The sequence below is a fragment of the Ursus americanus genome, chromosome 8 (genome assembly GCF_024610735.1).
Source record: "Ursus americanus isolate L20-20 chromosome 8, mUrsAme1.1.p, whole genome shotgun sequence".
NCBI lineage: Eukaryota > Metazoa > Chordata > Mammalia > Carnivora > Ursidae > Ursus > Ursus americanus.
In genome coordinates this window covers 15,416,255-15,430,398 of record NC_142134.1, presented here as the reverse complement: position 1 = coordinate 15,430,398, position 14,144 = coordinate 15,416,255, and the positions used below count along the sequence as shown (strand labels likewise).

The 14,144-nt window shown below is 34.3% G+C and overlaps 1 protein-coding gene across 5 annotated transcripts in view; it reads right to left on the bottom strand.

Moving 5' to 3' along the window:
- The window catches only part of KLHL8 (kelch like family member 8), a 55,480-nt gene that overhangs the window by 16,939 nt on the left and 24,397 nt on the right, over window positions 1-14,144 (bottom strand). For 4 of the 5 annotated variants that reach the window (XM_045791460.2, XM_087864009.1, XM_045791469.2 and 1 more), the window contains 3 exons: window positions 9,331-9,690; window positions 3,038-3,586; window positions 1,643-1,829 (listed from right to left, as the gene is read on the bottom strand). In XM_045791460.2, coding sequence (XP_045647416.2) covers window positions 1,643-1,829; window positions 3,038-3,586; window positions 9,331-9,543 — 949 coding nt within the window. In that variant the 5' untranslated portion in view covers window positions 9,544-9,690. The remainder of the gene's footprint in view (window positions 1-1,642; window positions 1,830-3,037; window positions 3,587-9,330; window positions 9,691-14,144) is intronic. The other variant, XM_045791479.2, reaches the window with a different exon arrangement.

The following is a 14,144-nucleotide window of genomic DNA, read 5'->3' as shown; positions in this document are numbered from 1 at the left end:
TGCATATAACTCAGGCTACCAAGGTGTTGTTTAAATTTAAAACTGAATTTAAAGAGGAATTTCATTAAATATCTTGACTTCCTGAAACAGGATTCACAACTTAAAAAATCCTACACTTCAAAAAATTTAATTCTTAACATCAACCTATTAAAAAAAGGAGAGTCCTTTCCATGTTAACTACAGTTGACACCTGAACAACCCAGGAATTATGGATGCCAGCTTCCTGTGTAGTTGAAAATCTGCATATAATTTTTGACTCCCCCAAAACTTAACTCTTAATAGCCTACTGCTGACCAGAAGTCTTACTAGTAACATAAACAGTCAGCTAACACATATTTTGTGTATGTATTATATACCATATTCTTACAATAAAGTAAGCTAGAGAAAAGAAAATGTTATTAAGAAAATCATAAGAGGGGTGCCTGGGTGGCTCAGTCAGTTAAACATCTGACCCTTGACCTCAGCTCAGGTCTTGATCTCAGGGTTGTGAATTCAAGCCTCTCATGGGCTCCATGCTAGGTGTCAAGCCTACTTAAGATTAAAAAAATAAGAAGAAAGAGAAAATACATTTATAGTACTGTAAAAAATCTACATACAAGTGGACCCATGCATGTAGTTCAACCCCAGGTTGTTCAAGGGTCAACTGTATTTAGAAGAACTGATTCTTCATAAGTACATATATGACATTCACATTTTCTTTAACTAGATAAAACCCCACTATTCATAATCAAGTACTGCCCTTTGTCCCACAGATCTCTTTATTTGATTATTATATTGGGTAGCAACAAATGTAGATAAACTCTCTGTTCAGAGTACCACTTCCTGAATTCCTGGATTTTCATTTATTTTCCATCATCCCTCAAATATATATTTTTTTACTTGTAAAAAGTAACATAAGCGAACATGAACTATTAGGAAAATAAGGTCTGAAAACTGCGGCAAATAAAGGTAAAATTGCATGCCTCCTTAAATATAAGACCTTTAGATTCTAAAAGTCTAACAATCTATTATACAAATTTTAAATGCAGTTAGTGCCTTTCAAGTTTTGTTGTTATTTTTTTTTTTTTTTTTTTTTTTACTTTTTTTGTAATCTGTACACCCAACATGGGGCTAAACTCATGACCCCAAGATCAAGAGTCATGTTGCTCTTCCCACTGAGTCAGCCAGGGACTCCATTTAGTGCCTTTCTTTTGATAAAACACAGAACCTAGTAATATTTAAACACAAAATATGTGTTAAGTTCCATCCCTGACACTAGAGATATAAACCTGAATAAGGTATTTCCTTATCTTTGAAGAGCTCAAAACATGTCAAATAAATAAATTTCAATGTAACACAGCAAAATAAAACAAGTGTAAACAAATATTCTAAAAGCACAAATGACAGAGGAATTAACTCTGGGAGAAGTATCAAGAAAACCTTAAAAAAAGAGATTTAAGCAGGCTCTTTGAAGTGCATAGAACTTACGGCTTTTTTAAAAATTGGCTTATTGTAAAACTACCTGAATCTTGTCCAGTAAGAATTCACATATAACCATACTTGCCAATTACTACTTTAAGACAATCAGGTACTAACCATCTTACAATTAAGTTTGGGAATATAATTCTTCCAGTAGATATGCTAAAATTAGTCATTTAATTACCAGCAGTCTGCTTCCTTGGGGTAGTCCGAATGGAGTATTCAAAGTCAGGAACTGCTCTGCTACTCAAGTGAAGATGGTAGTTTCTTGCTTCATCTAATAAATCTCTACATTTTAGATTTTGCTTGACAATCTGTTCTTTTGCCACAACACCCATAAGAAAATCAACTGGCAACAGCGGCAAACGCACCTAAGATCACGAAGAGTTGTAGATGTAAAATTTAAGTTGCAATTAGATATAGATAGCTCATGCTCTACTTTGTAGTATTTTATGTTGTCTTTTTAAAACTCATTTACTACACAAAGCCTTTCTAACATGTGAAGGAAGTTCAATGAGCCAAGTTCTAACGTGATTTCTAGTATGGTCTGCACTAACGAAATCAGATTATATGTTAAATGCATCTTCCCCCCTTTAAATACAGATTTAAGTAGACGGGATAAAATAATTCAACTGCATTCATTCAAGTTTCTTACTTCCAAAAACAGTAGTGTCATAATCACAAGGCTCCACTGCTGCTAGAAAAAAGGCACAATCAAAACAAAATTGCCATGTTTTGTTCTTTTGCCTTTTAAAGCCAAGATTGAACAAATGGAAATGGGATTTCTTCATTGCTTGAACACAGAAACATTCATAATAAATCAGTGTTGTTTTCTCCAAATCGATCACCTTGGAAGGTTATATATTAAATCAGGGACGCATCCCCACTTTAAGTAGAGGCACTCACTTTTCTTCCCTTAAAGATGCATTGATTTTCTAGTGGATTAAGGGGATGATCGAACCAGGTAATATAATTTTGAGTTAAAAGTACATATGCATACACACAAATAAGATAGCTGTGAGATCATCAAATTTTTTGGTTCTGTTGACAAACTTATTTTCAAAGTAATTCTAAGGCCTATTTATTATCTCCCTACCCAGGTTGTCCTGTTGACAGAAAGTAAGTAAGTAACATAGAAAAAAAGCCACGTTTCTGAGGTTATAGAAGTGACACTGTGGTGAGGAAAGAAAATGGAAAGTAACGTCTTGTGGTTCTTTCCAGATAGGAAACTAATTCACAACAATTTAGAAACTTCATTATAAAACAATAGTTACTTAGAGCTGTTTTCTCAGAACCAGTTTCTATCAGCATAAATAAAATATTACTACAATTTCAAAGGGCTATTTTCAACATTCAGGTTAAAAAGAATGACATTTCTAATTAAATGTAACAAATTCAGACTTATCCTTAAATAGCACAGTGAGTAAATAGGAAAGTAGAGAAAGCCATTTTCACACTGTATTACACAAAGATTTCCAAATTCCTTTGGATAATCTACACTTTTCATGATCAATGAAACAATCTAATTTGCTTCCATATCACTTCATTTTTCTATACACAATCTTATTTCAGCCCCTACCTGTGCAAGTGTTTCATCCAACCATTTGGAATGATGCTGAGGATTGGCAAGAAGCCACTTGATGGCTGCACTATAGACCTGCTTTTCATTCTCAATATTTAAATCACTGGAGGACAAAAGCTTATGGAGATGTTGGGGTGACACACTTACAAAGTCTTCACACTCCACTACTTCAGTAAAATGCTCACAGGCATACTGATCCGCCATGTCCATTAAGTCTATTCGGTTGTGACTTTCAGCAAAGGCTCTCACTGCCAGGCAGTTCGAGGGATGAAAATGTAACTTCATGTATTCACAACAAGCTCTAGCCACCAGTTCAACCTGTAGAATACAGGCTGCATATAGGAGAGGTTGGACATTGTCAACAGTCAAAGTGAGCCGTGAAGAATAGACAAATTTTACCAAGTCTTCTATTGCATCACCATCAAAATCTCTGATCTCAATCAGTGTTTGCTTGGCTTCAGCCATTTCAGAGAGAAACATGGCTCTGAAGTAGGGGATAACACAAGCCAATACTAGTTTGTGACAAGAGATCAGCTTTGAGCCAACCTGTTCAAAACAAAGAAACAAAAGGAGATTCAGTTTAATATAAAAATCAGTTTTAGATCAGCATTGAGCATGTGTGGTAGCAGAGAAAAAATCCACAGGGATTTAGTGTGTTCGTTTTAACAATGCAATCCTTTGGTCACTTATTTTAATCTAAGCTAGTTGAAATTTTCTTCTTCCAAATAAGCCACTTATTGTCTATAATGTACATATACTAAAATCATAAATTATGATTTTCTATATTATCTCAAATTTCAGGAGCATTCTGTGAATGAGAAGAGCAACACACATCATCTAGCACTATTTGAGCACTATTCTTATATTTGGTCTGTGAGTCCCCTTTTTAAAAAAAGTTTTTTTTACAGTTTTGATACAATTGACATATCACATTTTGTAAGTTTAAGTTATACAACATAATGATTTCATTTATGTACATATCATGAAGTGATTACCACAATGTTTAGTAACTAACACCTCACATAATTACAATTTTTTCTTTCCCTTATGATAAGAGCTTTTTAAGATCTCTTCTCTTAGGGGCACCTGGGTGGCTCAGTCAGTTGGGCATCCACCCCTTGGTTTCAGGTCAGGCCGTAATCTCTAATGGGTCATGACAGCGAGCCCCGTGTTGGGCTCCACACTCAGTGGGGAGTCTGCTTGGGATTCTCTCCCTTTGCCTCTCCCCCCAACCCATGCTGAGGCGTACACTCTCTCTCAAATAAATAAATGAATCTTTTTTTAAAAAAAAAAAAGATCTCTCCCCTTAGCAACTTCTAAATATACAACACAGTATTAGTAATTACAGTCACTGTGTCCGCTAAGTGCTTTTCACTTAACTCACTTATTTGTTCCAATGCCCCATAAGTAGGTACTATTACGATCCACAATTTATTAGTGAGAACACTGAAGCACAGAGTAAATAAACTATTATTTAGTAGTATTTACTATGAGCTTAACTAAAGTTTTTTCATTTCTTAAATTATTTTGAAATAATATAATAAAAAACACTGAAATCTTACCACCTTATTTGTTGAAAAATTATGCTGCCAATAGTTTGCTCTTATAAATGACACAGTAAACTTTGCTGTCACTGAATCTGTTCACACTCCATTATTTCCTACAGATAAATTCCTAAAAGTAGAAATGGTATTTCAAAGTATAGGTGCAGTTTGGATATATACTGCTAAATTGTCTATTTCTGATCTACCTACAATATTTGTGCCATATTTTGACTGATAACTTACTAAAAAATATTTGTCAATTTGATGAATGAAAATACTATCCCATTGTTTTAGTTTATCTTTTACTAATGTCATTGAATCATTAATTTTGGGTTATTTTTATCTCTTCTATGAACTTTTTTTCTGGGACTTTTTTCATATGTAAGAACTCCTCATACACTTAGAGTGTTGAGTCATTTGTCATATATACTTCCAGCTTTTCTCTTTTATGATGTACTTTTTTTTTCACCTTCTATAGATTTTTACACAATCAAATAAATCTTTGTCTTTATGACTTCTGCCTTAGGTGCTATGCTTAAAATTGGAATCATTCTGATAGCCCATAAATATTAACTTCAGGTATTCCTGTATTTCTATGGTTTTATTGTTTTACATCTTTATTTCCATCTGGAAGGTTCTGGTACTGAGTACCCAGTTTTCCCAGCACTTTATGTTAAATAATCATTAAGTACAAGAAATAGGATAGTGTTTTACCAATTCTCCTGTTTGCATGTAGCATTTTGACTAAATAATACACTTATAGTTGTGTCTCATTATTTGGGAATGAATTTTAAAATGAGAACTTCTAAAGAAAAAGGCCTGAGGCGTATTACAATGTATAAAGGCTTTTGTTTATAAGTGTTCCTCCCTGACCTTTTTTTCACTAATGTGAAGGAAAAATGAATATTCCTTCAACAAACACAAGATTATCATTCCTGTTATACTAATTTTTTAAAAGAATTCAGAAGGCAGGATTTAGATTCATTCTATTGAGAGTCAAGGTGTAACCTAGACTAAAGCAGAAAGCTTGGCATGTTTTCAAATTCACTTCAGCCCTAAAATGGGATCTGAAACCTGATATTAAACATTTCAAAAACTGGCTAAAATTATTTTTTTTTAGAATATCTGCATATGCCACCATTGAGATTTAGTTTCTATGCAAATATTTGTAAATCTCACATGACATAAATCTGCTTCAACAATTTGCCATTACATAAAATAGAATTCTACAATTCCCAGTGAAACATTATTTTAACACTGCTTTCTTACCCAAGCTGTATAAATCGAGGGACCACAAATTATTTTCATATTGTTCATAAGGTTTTGTCCTTCAGTAATTCTTTTTTTTTTTTTTTTTAAGATTTTATTTATTTATCTATGTGACAGAGAGAGACAGCCAGCGAGAGAGGGAACACAAGCAGGGGGAGTGGGAGAGGAAGAAGCAGGCTCATAGCAGAGGAGCCTGATGTGGGGCTAGATCCCAGAACGCCAGGATCACGCCCTGAGCCGAAGGCAGACGCTTAACCGCTGTGCCACCCAGGCGCCCCTGTCCTTCAGTAATTCTATTTTAATTTGATTCAAATAAACTAAAACTTCAATATTTCACACACACACACAATCACACCCCCTATGTGCCCTTTTAGAATACCCATCTTAATTTTAAAAAGGTCTTTGAGCCATGTGTATGAAATAAGCCAAATATTTTGATGTTGCTTTTATGCATTAATTCTCTCCTTTGACATTATATAATCTCATTATGTTACTGAAAGTTTATTTCTATATTCTTCTGCTCTAGTACATAAAAATAATTATCAATTACCAAAAACATTTCATCAGAAATTTAGGAATGAAAGAACATTTCATCAGAAATTTAGAAATGAGGGACGCCTGCGTGGCTCAGTCAGTTAAGCCTCTGGCTCAGGTCATGAGCCCAGGGACCTAGAATCAGTCCCACATTGGGCTTATTGCTCAGTGGGGAGCCTGCTTCTCCCTCAGCCTGCCATTCCCCCCTGCTTGTGCGTGGTCACTCCCTCCCTCTGACAATAAACAAAATCTTTTTAAAAACCTGCATAATGGAAACAATGGATAACATTTTAGAGATCCAATAAACAAGGATCTACAAATATAAATATTTAAGTACCTCCTTTTCTGAACATGAAAAAAATCAAAATATCACTTTATTACTTGAATGTCAGAAAGTAAAAGTGATCATTTATTACACTGCTTAACAGAGAATGCTTAAGTGTTAAACATAAAATCACCTCCTCCTTTATCATTTCTCTTTTAGTAGATTAAACTCCTGCCTTCCAGTCAGGAGTCATCCGTTACATTTATAAGGCTAATAATTTTATCATTTCTACCTCTTGGAAGTATGCTACTATAATGTAGTTCAGATATTTTGCTTCCCAGAAATCTTTTGGAGGACTTATTCTCACCTGGTCATTTAGAAGTCTGACACCAAAAAATTATGACACTTAGTCTTGAAAGTATTTATTAGAATCCTATAAACATTTGTTTAAAAAAATTACAGAAACATGTAGTTTCAAAAAAAAAAAAAGCAAGTCAAATAATATGAATAAAACATATTCAGTGGCAGCATCAACAGGTGATGTAGGGGGTTTCCTTCCTCTAATAATCTGTTAACCTCTTTAAGTAAAATTAACTATGATCTTTCATAAGAATAATTACATTTCCTCAAACTACATAAAGCATGAGTATAAGCATCTTTGTAAATGTTACTCTTGTTGATCTGTAACATGAGAATTATGAGTGCCATGCAATACCTCTGCAAGACTAATTTCCCCATCCTTTAGCCAACCAAATTGTTGCCCTTAAAAAGCTTGCCCCATATATAATTTTAGACCTGCTACTGGATATACTGTTTAAAATGTTTTCACTAATAAACAAAATAATATATAAACAAGTTTTACCTCTCCCTGGAATGACCTCAAGATAATAATCTCTTATGTGAAGCCTTTCCAATCACCTCTCAGGCGTAATTCGTAAATCCTCTCCTACGTTACCATAAAAATAACACAAAAATGATAATCACTAAATCGTACTATTGTTAGCTGTGTTTGTGCCTATTCCTGGCTAAATTTCAAATGCCTTCAAGGCAAGAATAGACTATTATTCAAATTTCAAGCTTATTTATACTCTCCATGTACTAGGATAAGACCTTGGTAAATATATGCTCAATAAACTTGTTATTTCTAATACAGGTGCTCATTTTGGAATTTTAAAAATCAGCTAATGACCATGTATATAAATAACAAAATAAATCTGAATAATTGCCTTTTTGTAAAAGATTTTATTTTATTTAAAAGATTTTATTTATTTGAGAGAGAGAGAAAAAAAGAGAGCATGAGTGCGGTTAGGGGCAGAGGGAGAAGCAGACTCCCCACTCAGCAGGAAGCCCAACGTGGGGCTCAATCCCAGCACTCCAGGATCATGTCATGAGCCAAAGGCAGATGCTTAACTGACTGAGCCACCCAGGTGCCCCTAAAGATTTTACGCTCAGGGCATGATCCCGGCGTTATGGGATCGAGCCCCACATCAGGCTCCTCCGCTATGAGCCTGCTTCTTTCTCTCCCACTCCCCCTACTTGTGTTCCCTCTCTCACTGGCTGTCTCTAGCTCTGTCGAATAAATAAATAAAATCTTTAAAAAAAAAAAAAAGATTTTATTTTTAAGTAATCCCTATACCCAACATAGGACTCAAATTTACAACCCCAAGATCAAGAGTCACATACCACTGACTAAGCCAGTGCAATGCTCTTTCTAAAATGTGTGTCCTAAAAGCAATAATGGTCTAAAGAAACATACTAATAAAAGAACATAGATGACTTTATATCAAAGAATAATCCTCAAAGTTATATGAATATAAAAAGTGAAGTTTATGTTGAACAGAGCATTATAAATTATCCACAACCCGATTTGACTTAGTTGTTCTATGACAGTTAAAATTCTGACAGTTGAAGAAATGTTGAATTAGAATTAAGAAAAAAACCCAATAACAGACCTGTAAAAGATTAAGTTGTAATACTTTTTTTTTTTTAAGATTTTATTTATTTAGGGGTGCCTGGGTGGCTCAGATGGTTAAGCGTCTGCCTTCGGCTCAGGTCATGATCCCAGGGTCCTGGGATTGAGTCCCACATCGGGCTCCCTGCTCAGCGGGGAGCCTGCTTCTCCCTCTGTCTGCTGTTGCCCCTGCTTGTGTTCTCTCTGTCAAATAAATAAATAAATAAAATCTTAGAGAAAAAAGATTTTATTTATTTATTTGTCAGAGAAAAAGACACTACTTCACTATCAGGTATAGATAGTCTCACTTAAGAGACAATTATTTTAAAGTTGAGGTTAAATTACCAGGTGGGAACATATACTAAAATACTAGTGCAGCTGAATAAACAACCAAGACTTCCTAAGTTTCTAAGTAATTTCTAAATTCATGAGTTAAAAGCTTACTGGTCAACAGCAATTTATTAATTTCCGTAATTATAACTACTTAACATTTTAAGGTTCCAGAACTCTCAGGAGTTAAATTAACTAAGAAATAATGAATATTAACATTTAATTAGTACAATAATTGTATCTTATGCTAACCTCCCTTTATGTATCTAACATAAGACTAACATCATCTTGACTGTAACAAATAAGTATGGCACCAAAAATTTGCCTTGTGTGATTCTAGAAACCCTGTTTTCATAATGCAATAAAGAGATTGAAAAAGAAAAAAAGAGAGTCTCACCTTTAGTGTGACATCACAGAGTTCTCCATTTTCATAAAACCGAAGAAGGGAACCATGAAAATCTTTCCAAGCTTCATTTGCTTCAAAGATAAAGGAGTCTTCCCCATCACCATCACTAATTGAAGACCTATTCTTTATTTGCTGGTGCTGCTGTCTTTTCCCCTTTGTGCAGTGATTCCTAGCTTGTTTTGCATTCACAGATTCTGAAGCCATTTGCAACACTCTTCTTTTAATATAGCTCTCTTCTCAAACATCCTATTTATTCTTTTGTAAAGAGTGGGGAGAAGGCAGAAGGTAGATGCAGCCTGCTAACCTTCAGACATTTTTCAAAATCCACTCAAATTGCCATTGTCCAGTTTCCTGAGATTAAAAAACACATAAAAACGCACCAAAAGAAAAAATATCATTAGTAATTACAGCTTACCAAAACTACATATGTAAAATGACCACATAAATTATTACTTAAGAAAGAAAAAGTAACTTTGAAGCTTTATGCTAAATGTCATGTAAGTTACCTCACCTAATTATTTCAGTGAAGGAACTCCTTTAAAATCTAATTTGAAAATTCTGGGAAGATGGTGGAATAGAAGCATCAGGAATCTGTCTTCCCCACCTAGGCAACAATTTCACTGGTAGAATCTATCTAACTATTTTGGAACTCTGTGGAGTTTGTTGAAGGCTTGCAATTTCCAGGGAAAAACTGAGATGTTTAATTTTAGTCAATTTAAGCAGTAGCAGCAGCGCACCCCCACATACTCAGTCAGGTGGCAAGTAAGCAGCTGTGTGCATGTTCCTGAGAGCCTGCACAATTTTCAGGAGTCAGGGTGGACAAAAAGGACCCAGTCCTCCAAATATCAGGGATCTCTGCTGATTGCTGACTACTGCTTCTGATCAGAGGTGTAGATAAGGGGGTGGACAGTCATTGTTAATACACTTCCACCTATTGTTGCAAGTCCTTCCCTCTTAGCTGAAGTGACTTCCAGAGGATTTAAAAGGCTTGTGTCCTTCCTTCCCACTCATTTTTTTTTTGTTTTTGTTTTCCCTTTTCAGAAGCAAAACAATAAAAAACAAGAATATATACAAGGAAAATTAGAAAGTGACAATGCATGCCAAGGGAAATGCTCAGAAAAGACCTAAGAAGACCTTAAATTATACCTCAGGTTGATCTTCAGCACAGAGATTGCCTAAAACAATCAAAAAGAGAGAAAAAAGTAACAAAAAATAGCAGACCTTAAAGAAGGATTGGATTAAATCTGGACACTGATTTCCAGAACTACTACATTATTAGATTCAAATGCCCAGTGTTCAACAAAAAAATTACAAGACATACAATGGAACACATTTGGGATGGGGGCCAGGAGACAAACAACAAACTGTCCTAAAAAGGAACTAAAGGGATTTACACTACATGAAGACTTTAAAATAAGTCTTTTAAAGATGCTCAAAGAACTACAGGAAGATGTGGAGTCAGGAAAAGAATCAATACCATCAAAAAAAGAAACATAAAACTAAATAGAGACCAAAAAGAGTTTCTGGAAATGAAAAGTACAATAACTGAAATGAAAAATTCACTAGAGGTGCTCAGGACAGATTTGAGCAATGGAAGAAAGAATTATCAACCTTGAAGACAAGACAATGGAAATTATGGACTATCAGGAAAAAAATGAAGAAACATCAGCAGAACCTAAAAGATTTGTGGAACATCGCACAGACCAACATACACATTGTGGGGATCCTAGAGGAGTAAGACAAAAATAAAGGGGAAGAGAGAATATTTAAATAAATGACTGAAAACTCCCCAAATTTGATGAAAAACATGAATATAAACATTCGAGAAGTTCTACAAAAGAGGAACTCAAAGAAAACACAACAAGACATTATAATCAAACTTCCAAAAGCCAAAGATAAAAAGAGAATCTTGAACACAAGAGAAAAGTGAATCATCAAATACAGGATTCCTCAATATCAGCAGATTTTTTATCGGAAACTTCAGATACCAGAGAGGGTGGGCAGATATGTTCAAGGTACTAAAGACAAAAACTGTCAATCAAAAAATACTATATCTGGGATTAATGTCCTTCAAAAGTGAGGGAAGAATTAAGACATTCCCAAATAAACAAAAGCTGGGAGAGCTTGTGACCATTAGACCCAGCCTGCAAGAAATATTCAAGAGAGTCCTACAAGGTTAAATAAAAGAATGCTAAACAGTAAGTCAAACTTATATGGAAAAATAAAGAGTTCAGTAAAAGTAAACACATGGGTAATTACAAAAGCCGGTATTACTATAGCAATGATTTGTAACCACATTTTGTTTTCTACAGATTTAAGAGACTAATACATCTAAAAAAGAAAAAGTAATCATTAATGTAAAAGCTGGTATTACCATAACTTTCATCTGTAACACCAAATCTGGTTTCCTATACAACTTGAGGGAATAGTTAAAAATAAATAAAAAATTAAAAATTAAAAAAATTTTAATCAAAATTTAATAATTACTAATTGTGTCCAAGGGCACAAACAAGCTAAAATGGGAAGGATTGAAAAAAATATTCCATGCAAATAGTAGCCAAAAGAGAGCAAATACACATATACTAATACCAGATAAAATAAAGTTTAAGTCAAAAAATGTTACAAGAAACAAATAAAGACATTATATATTAACAAAGGATCAATACAGCAAGAAGATATAACAATTGCAAAGATTTATGCATATAATGACAAATCATGAAAATACATGAAGTAAAAACTAACAGAAATGAAGTGACAAATAAATAGTTCCCGAATAATAATTGGAGACTCCAATACTCCATTCACAATGGATAGAACAACCAGACAGAAGAAATAGAGAACACAACACAACAAACCCACTAGATCTAAGACATAAAAAGAACACTCTACCCAATAACACAATACACATCCTTCTCAAGTGCACATGGGACATGTATCAGAGTAGACCACTGTTAGGCCACAAATTAAGTCTCACAGATTTAAAAAGATAAACAGCATACCAAATATCTTCTCTAACTACAACAGGATGAATTCAGACATCAATGACAAAAGAGAAATGGAAAACTGGCAGGACTTGGAAAATTTATACACTTTTAAACAACCAATGGATCAAAGAAGAAATCACAAGGGAAAATAGAAAATTCTTAGCAAATGAAAAAACACAACATACCAAAACTGATAGTAGCCACAGTGAAAGCAGTGCAAAGGAAGAAACTTACACTATAAACATATTATAAAAATCTCAAATCAAAAATCTCAAATCTAGCTTTACAACTTAAGAGACTAGAAAAGAAAAACAAATCAAACTCAAAGCTAGTAGAAGAAATGAAATTAAGATTAGAACAGACATAAATGAAATAGAAAACAGATAAACAATAGAGGAAAACAAACCAAAAGTTGGTTCTTTGAAGAGATCAACACAATTGACAAAACTTCAGCTGAATCAACTAAGACAAAAAGAGAGAAGGCTCAAATTAATAAAATCAGAAATGAAAGTGGGAACATTACTTCTGACTCCACAAAAATAAAAAGAATTATAAGAGAACACTATGAACAATTGTACATCAACAAACTGAATATGAAATGGACAAGTTCCTAGGAAACAAAACCTAATTCACAAAGAAACAGAAAATCTGAATAGACATAACTATTAAGAAGATTGAATCAATAAAAAATCTCCCAACAAATTAAAGACCTAAACCTAATGCCTTCACTAGTGAATTCTACCAAACATTTAAAGAAATAATACTATTCCTTCCAAACTTTTCCCCAAAAAATTGAAGAGAACAGAAAACATCCTAACCCATTCTATGAGGCCAAGCATTACCCTGATATCAAAGCCAAACAAAGACAGTAAGAAAACGACAAACCTATAAATCTTAGGAACACTGCTGCCTGAAACTATAAAACTCCTAGAAGAAAACACAGAGTAAAAGCTTCATGACATTGGATATGCCACGATTGCTTGGATATAACACCAAAAGCACAGACAACAAGAGAAAAAACAGACAAATGGGACCACACCAAATTTTAAAACTTTTGTGCAGCACAGAAAACAACACAATGAAAAGGAAACCCACAGAAAGGAAGAAAATATTTGCAAGACATGTATATATAAGGGGTTAATACCCAGAATAAAGAAGTCCTTCAACTCAACAACAAAAACCTCAAACAGTCTAATTTAAAAATGGGCAAAGGACTTGAATAGACATTTCTCCAAAGAAATAAAAGTGATCAATAAACACAGGAAAAGATGTTCAATCATCACTATCAGGAATATGCAAATCAAGACCCCACAACCATTAGGATGGCCACAATCAAAAATTCAGAAAATAACAAGTGTTGACCAGAATGTGGAAAAATTGGAACCCTTATGAACTGTTGCTAGGAATGTCAAATGATGCAGATATGAGGTGCAGGAGGAAAATAGCAGATTAGGAGAATCCTGAGCTCATCTCATCCCAAGGACACACCTGGAAAGCCACATCAGAGGAACTAACTTAGAAAATGACCCAAAGACTGGCAGAACAAACTTTCCAAAGTTAATCATGGGGAAGAGGCCACATAAAAAAGGGTAAGAGGGACAGAGACATGATCAACAAACTAACTCCTGGCAAGACTAACCACATATGAGAGGCTTTCCACAAGTACAGAGAAGGAAGAAAAGCAGACCCCACATTGAGACCTGCACTGGAAAAACAAATCCCCACAATATTTGGCTTTGAAAACCAGTAAGGATTACCTTCACAAGTTTTTACAATCAGTGAGGCTTAACTCCGAATACTTAAAATGAGCAAGGCCTGGCT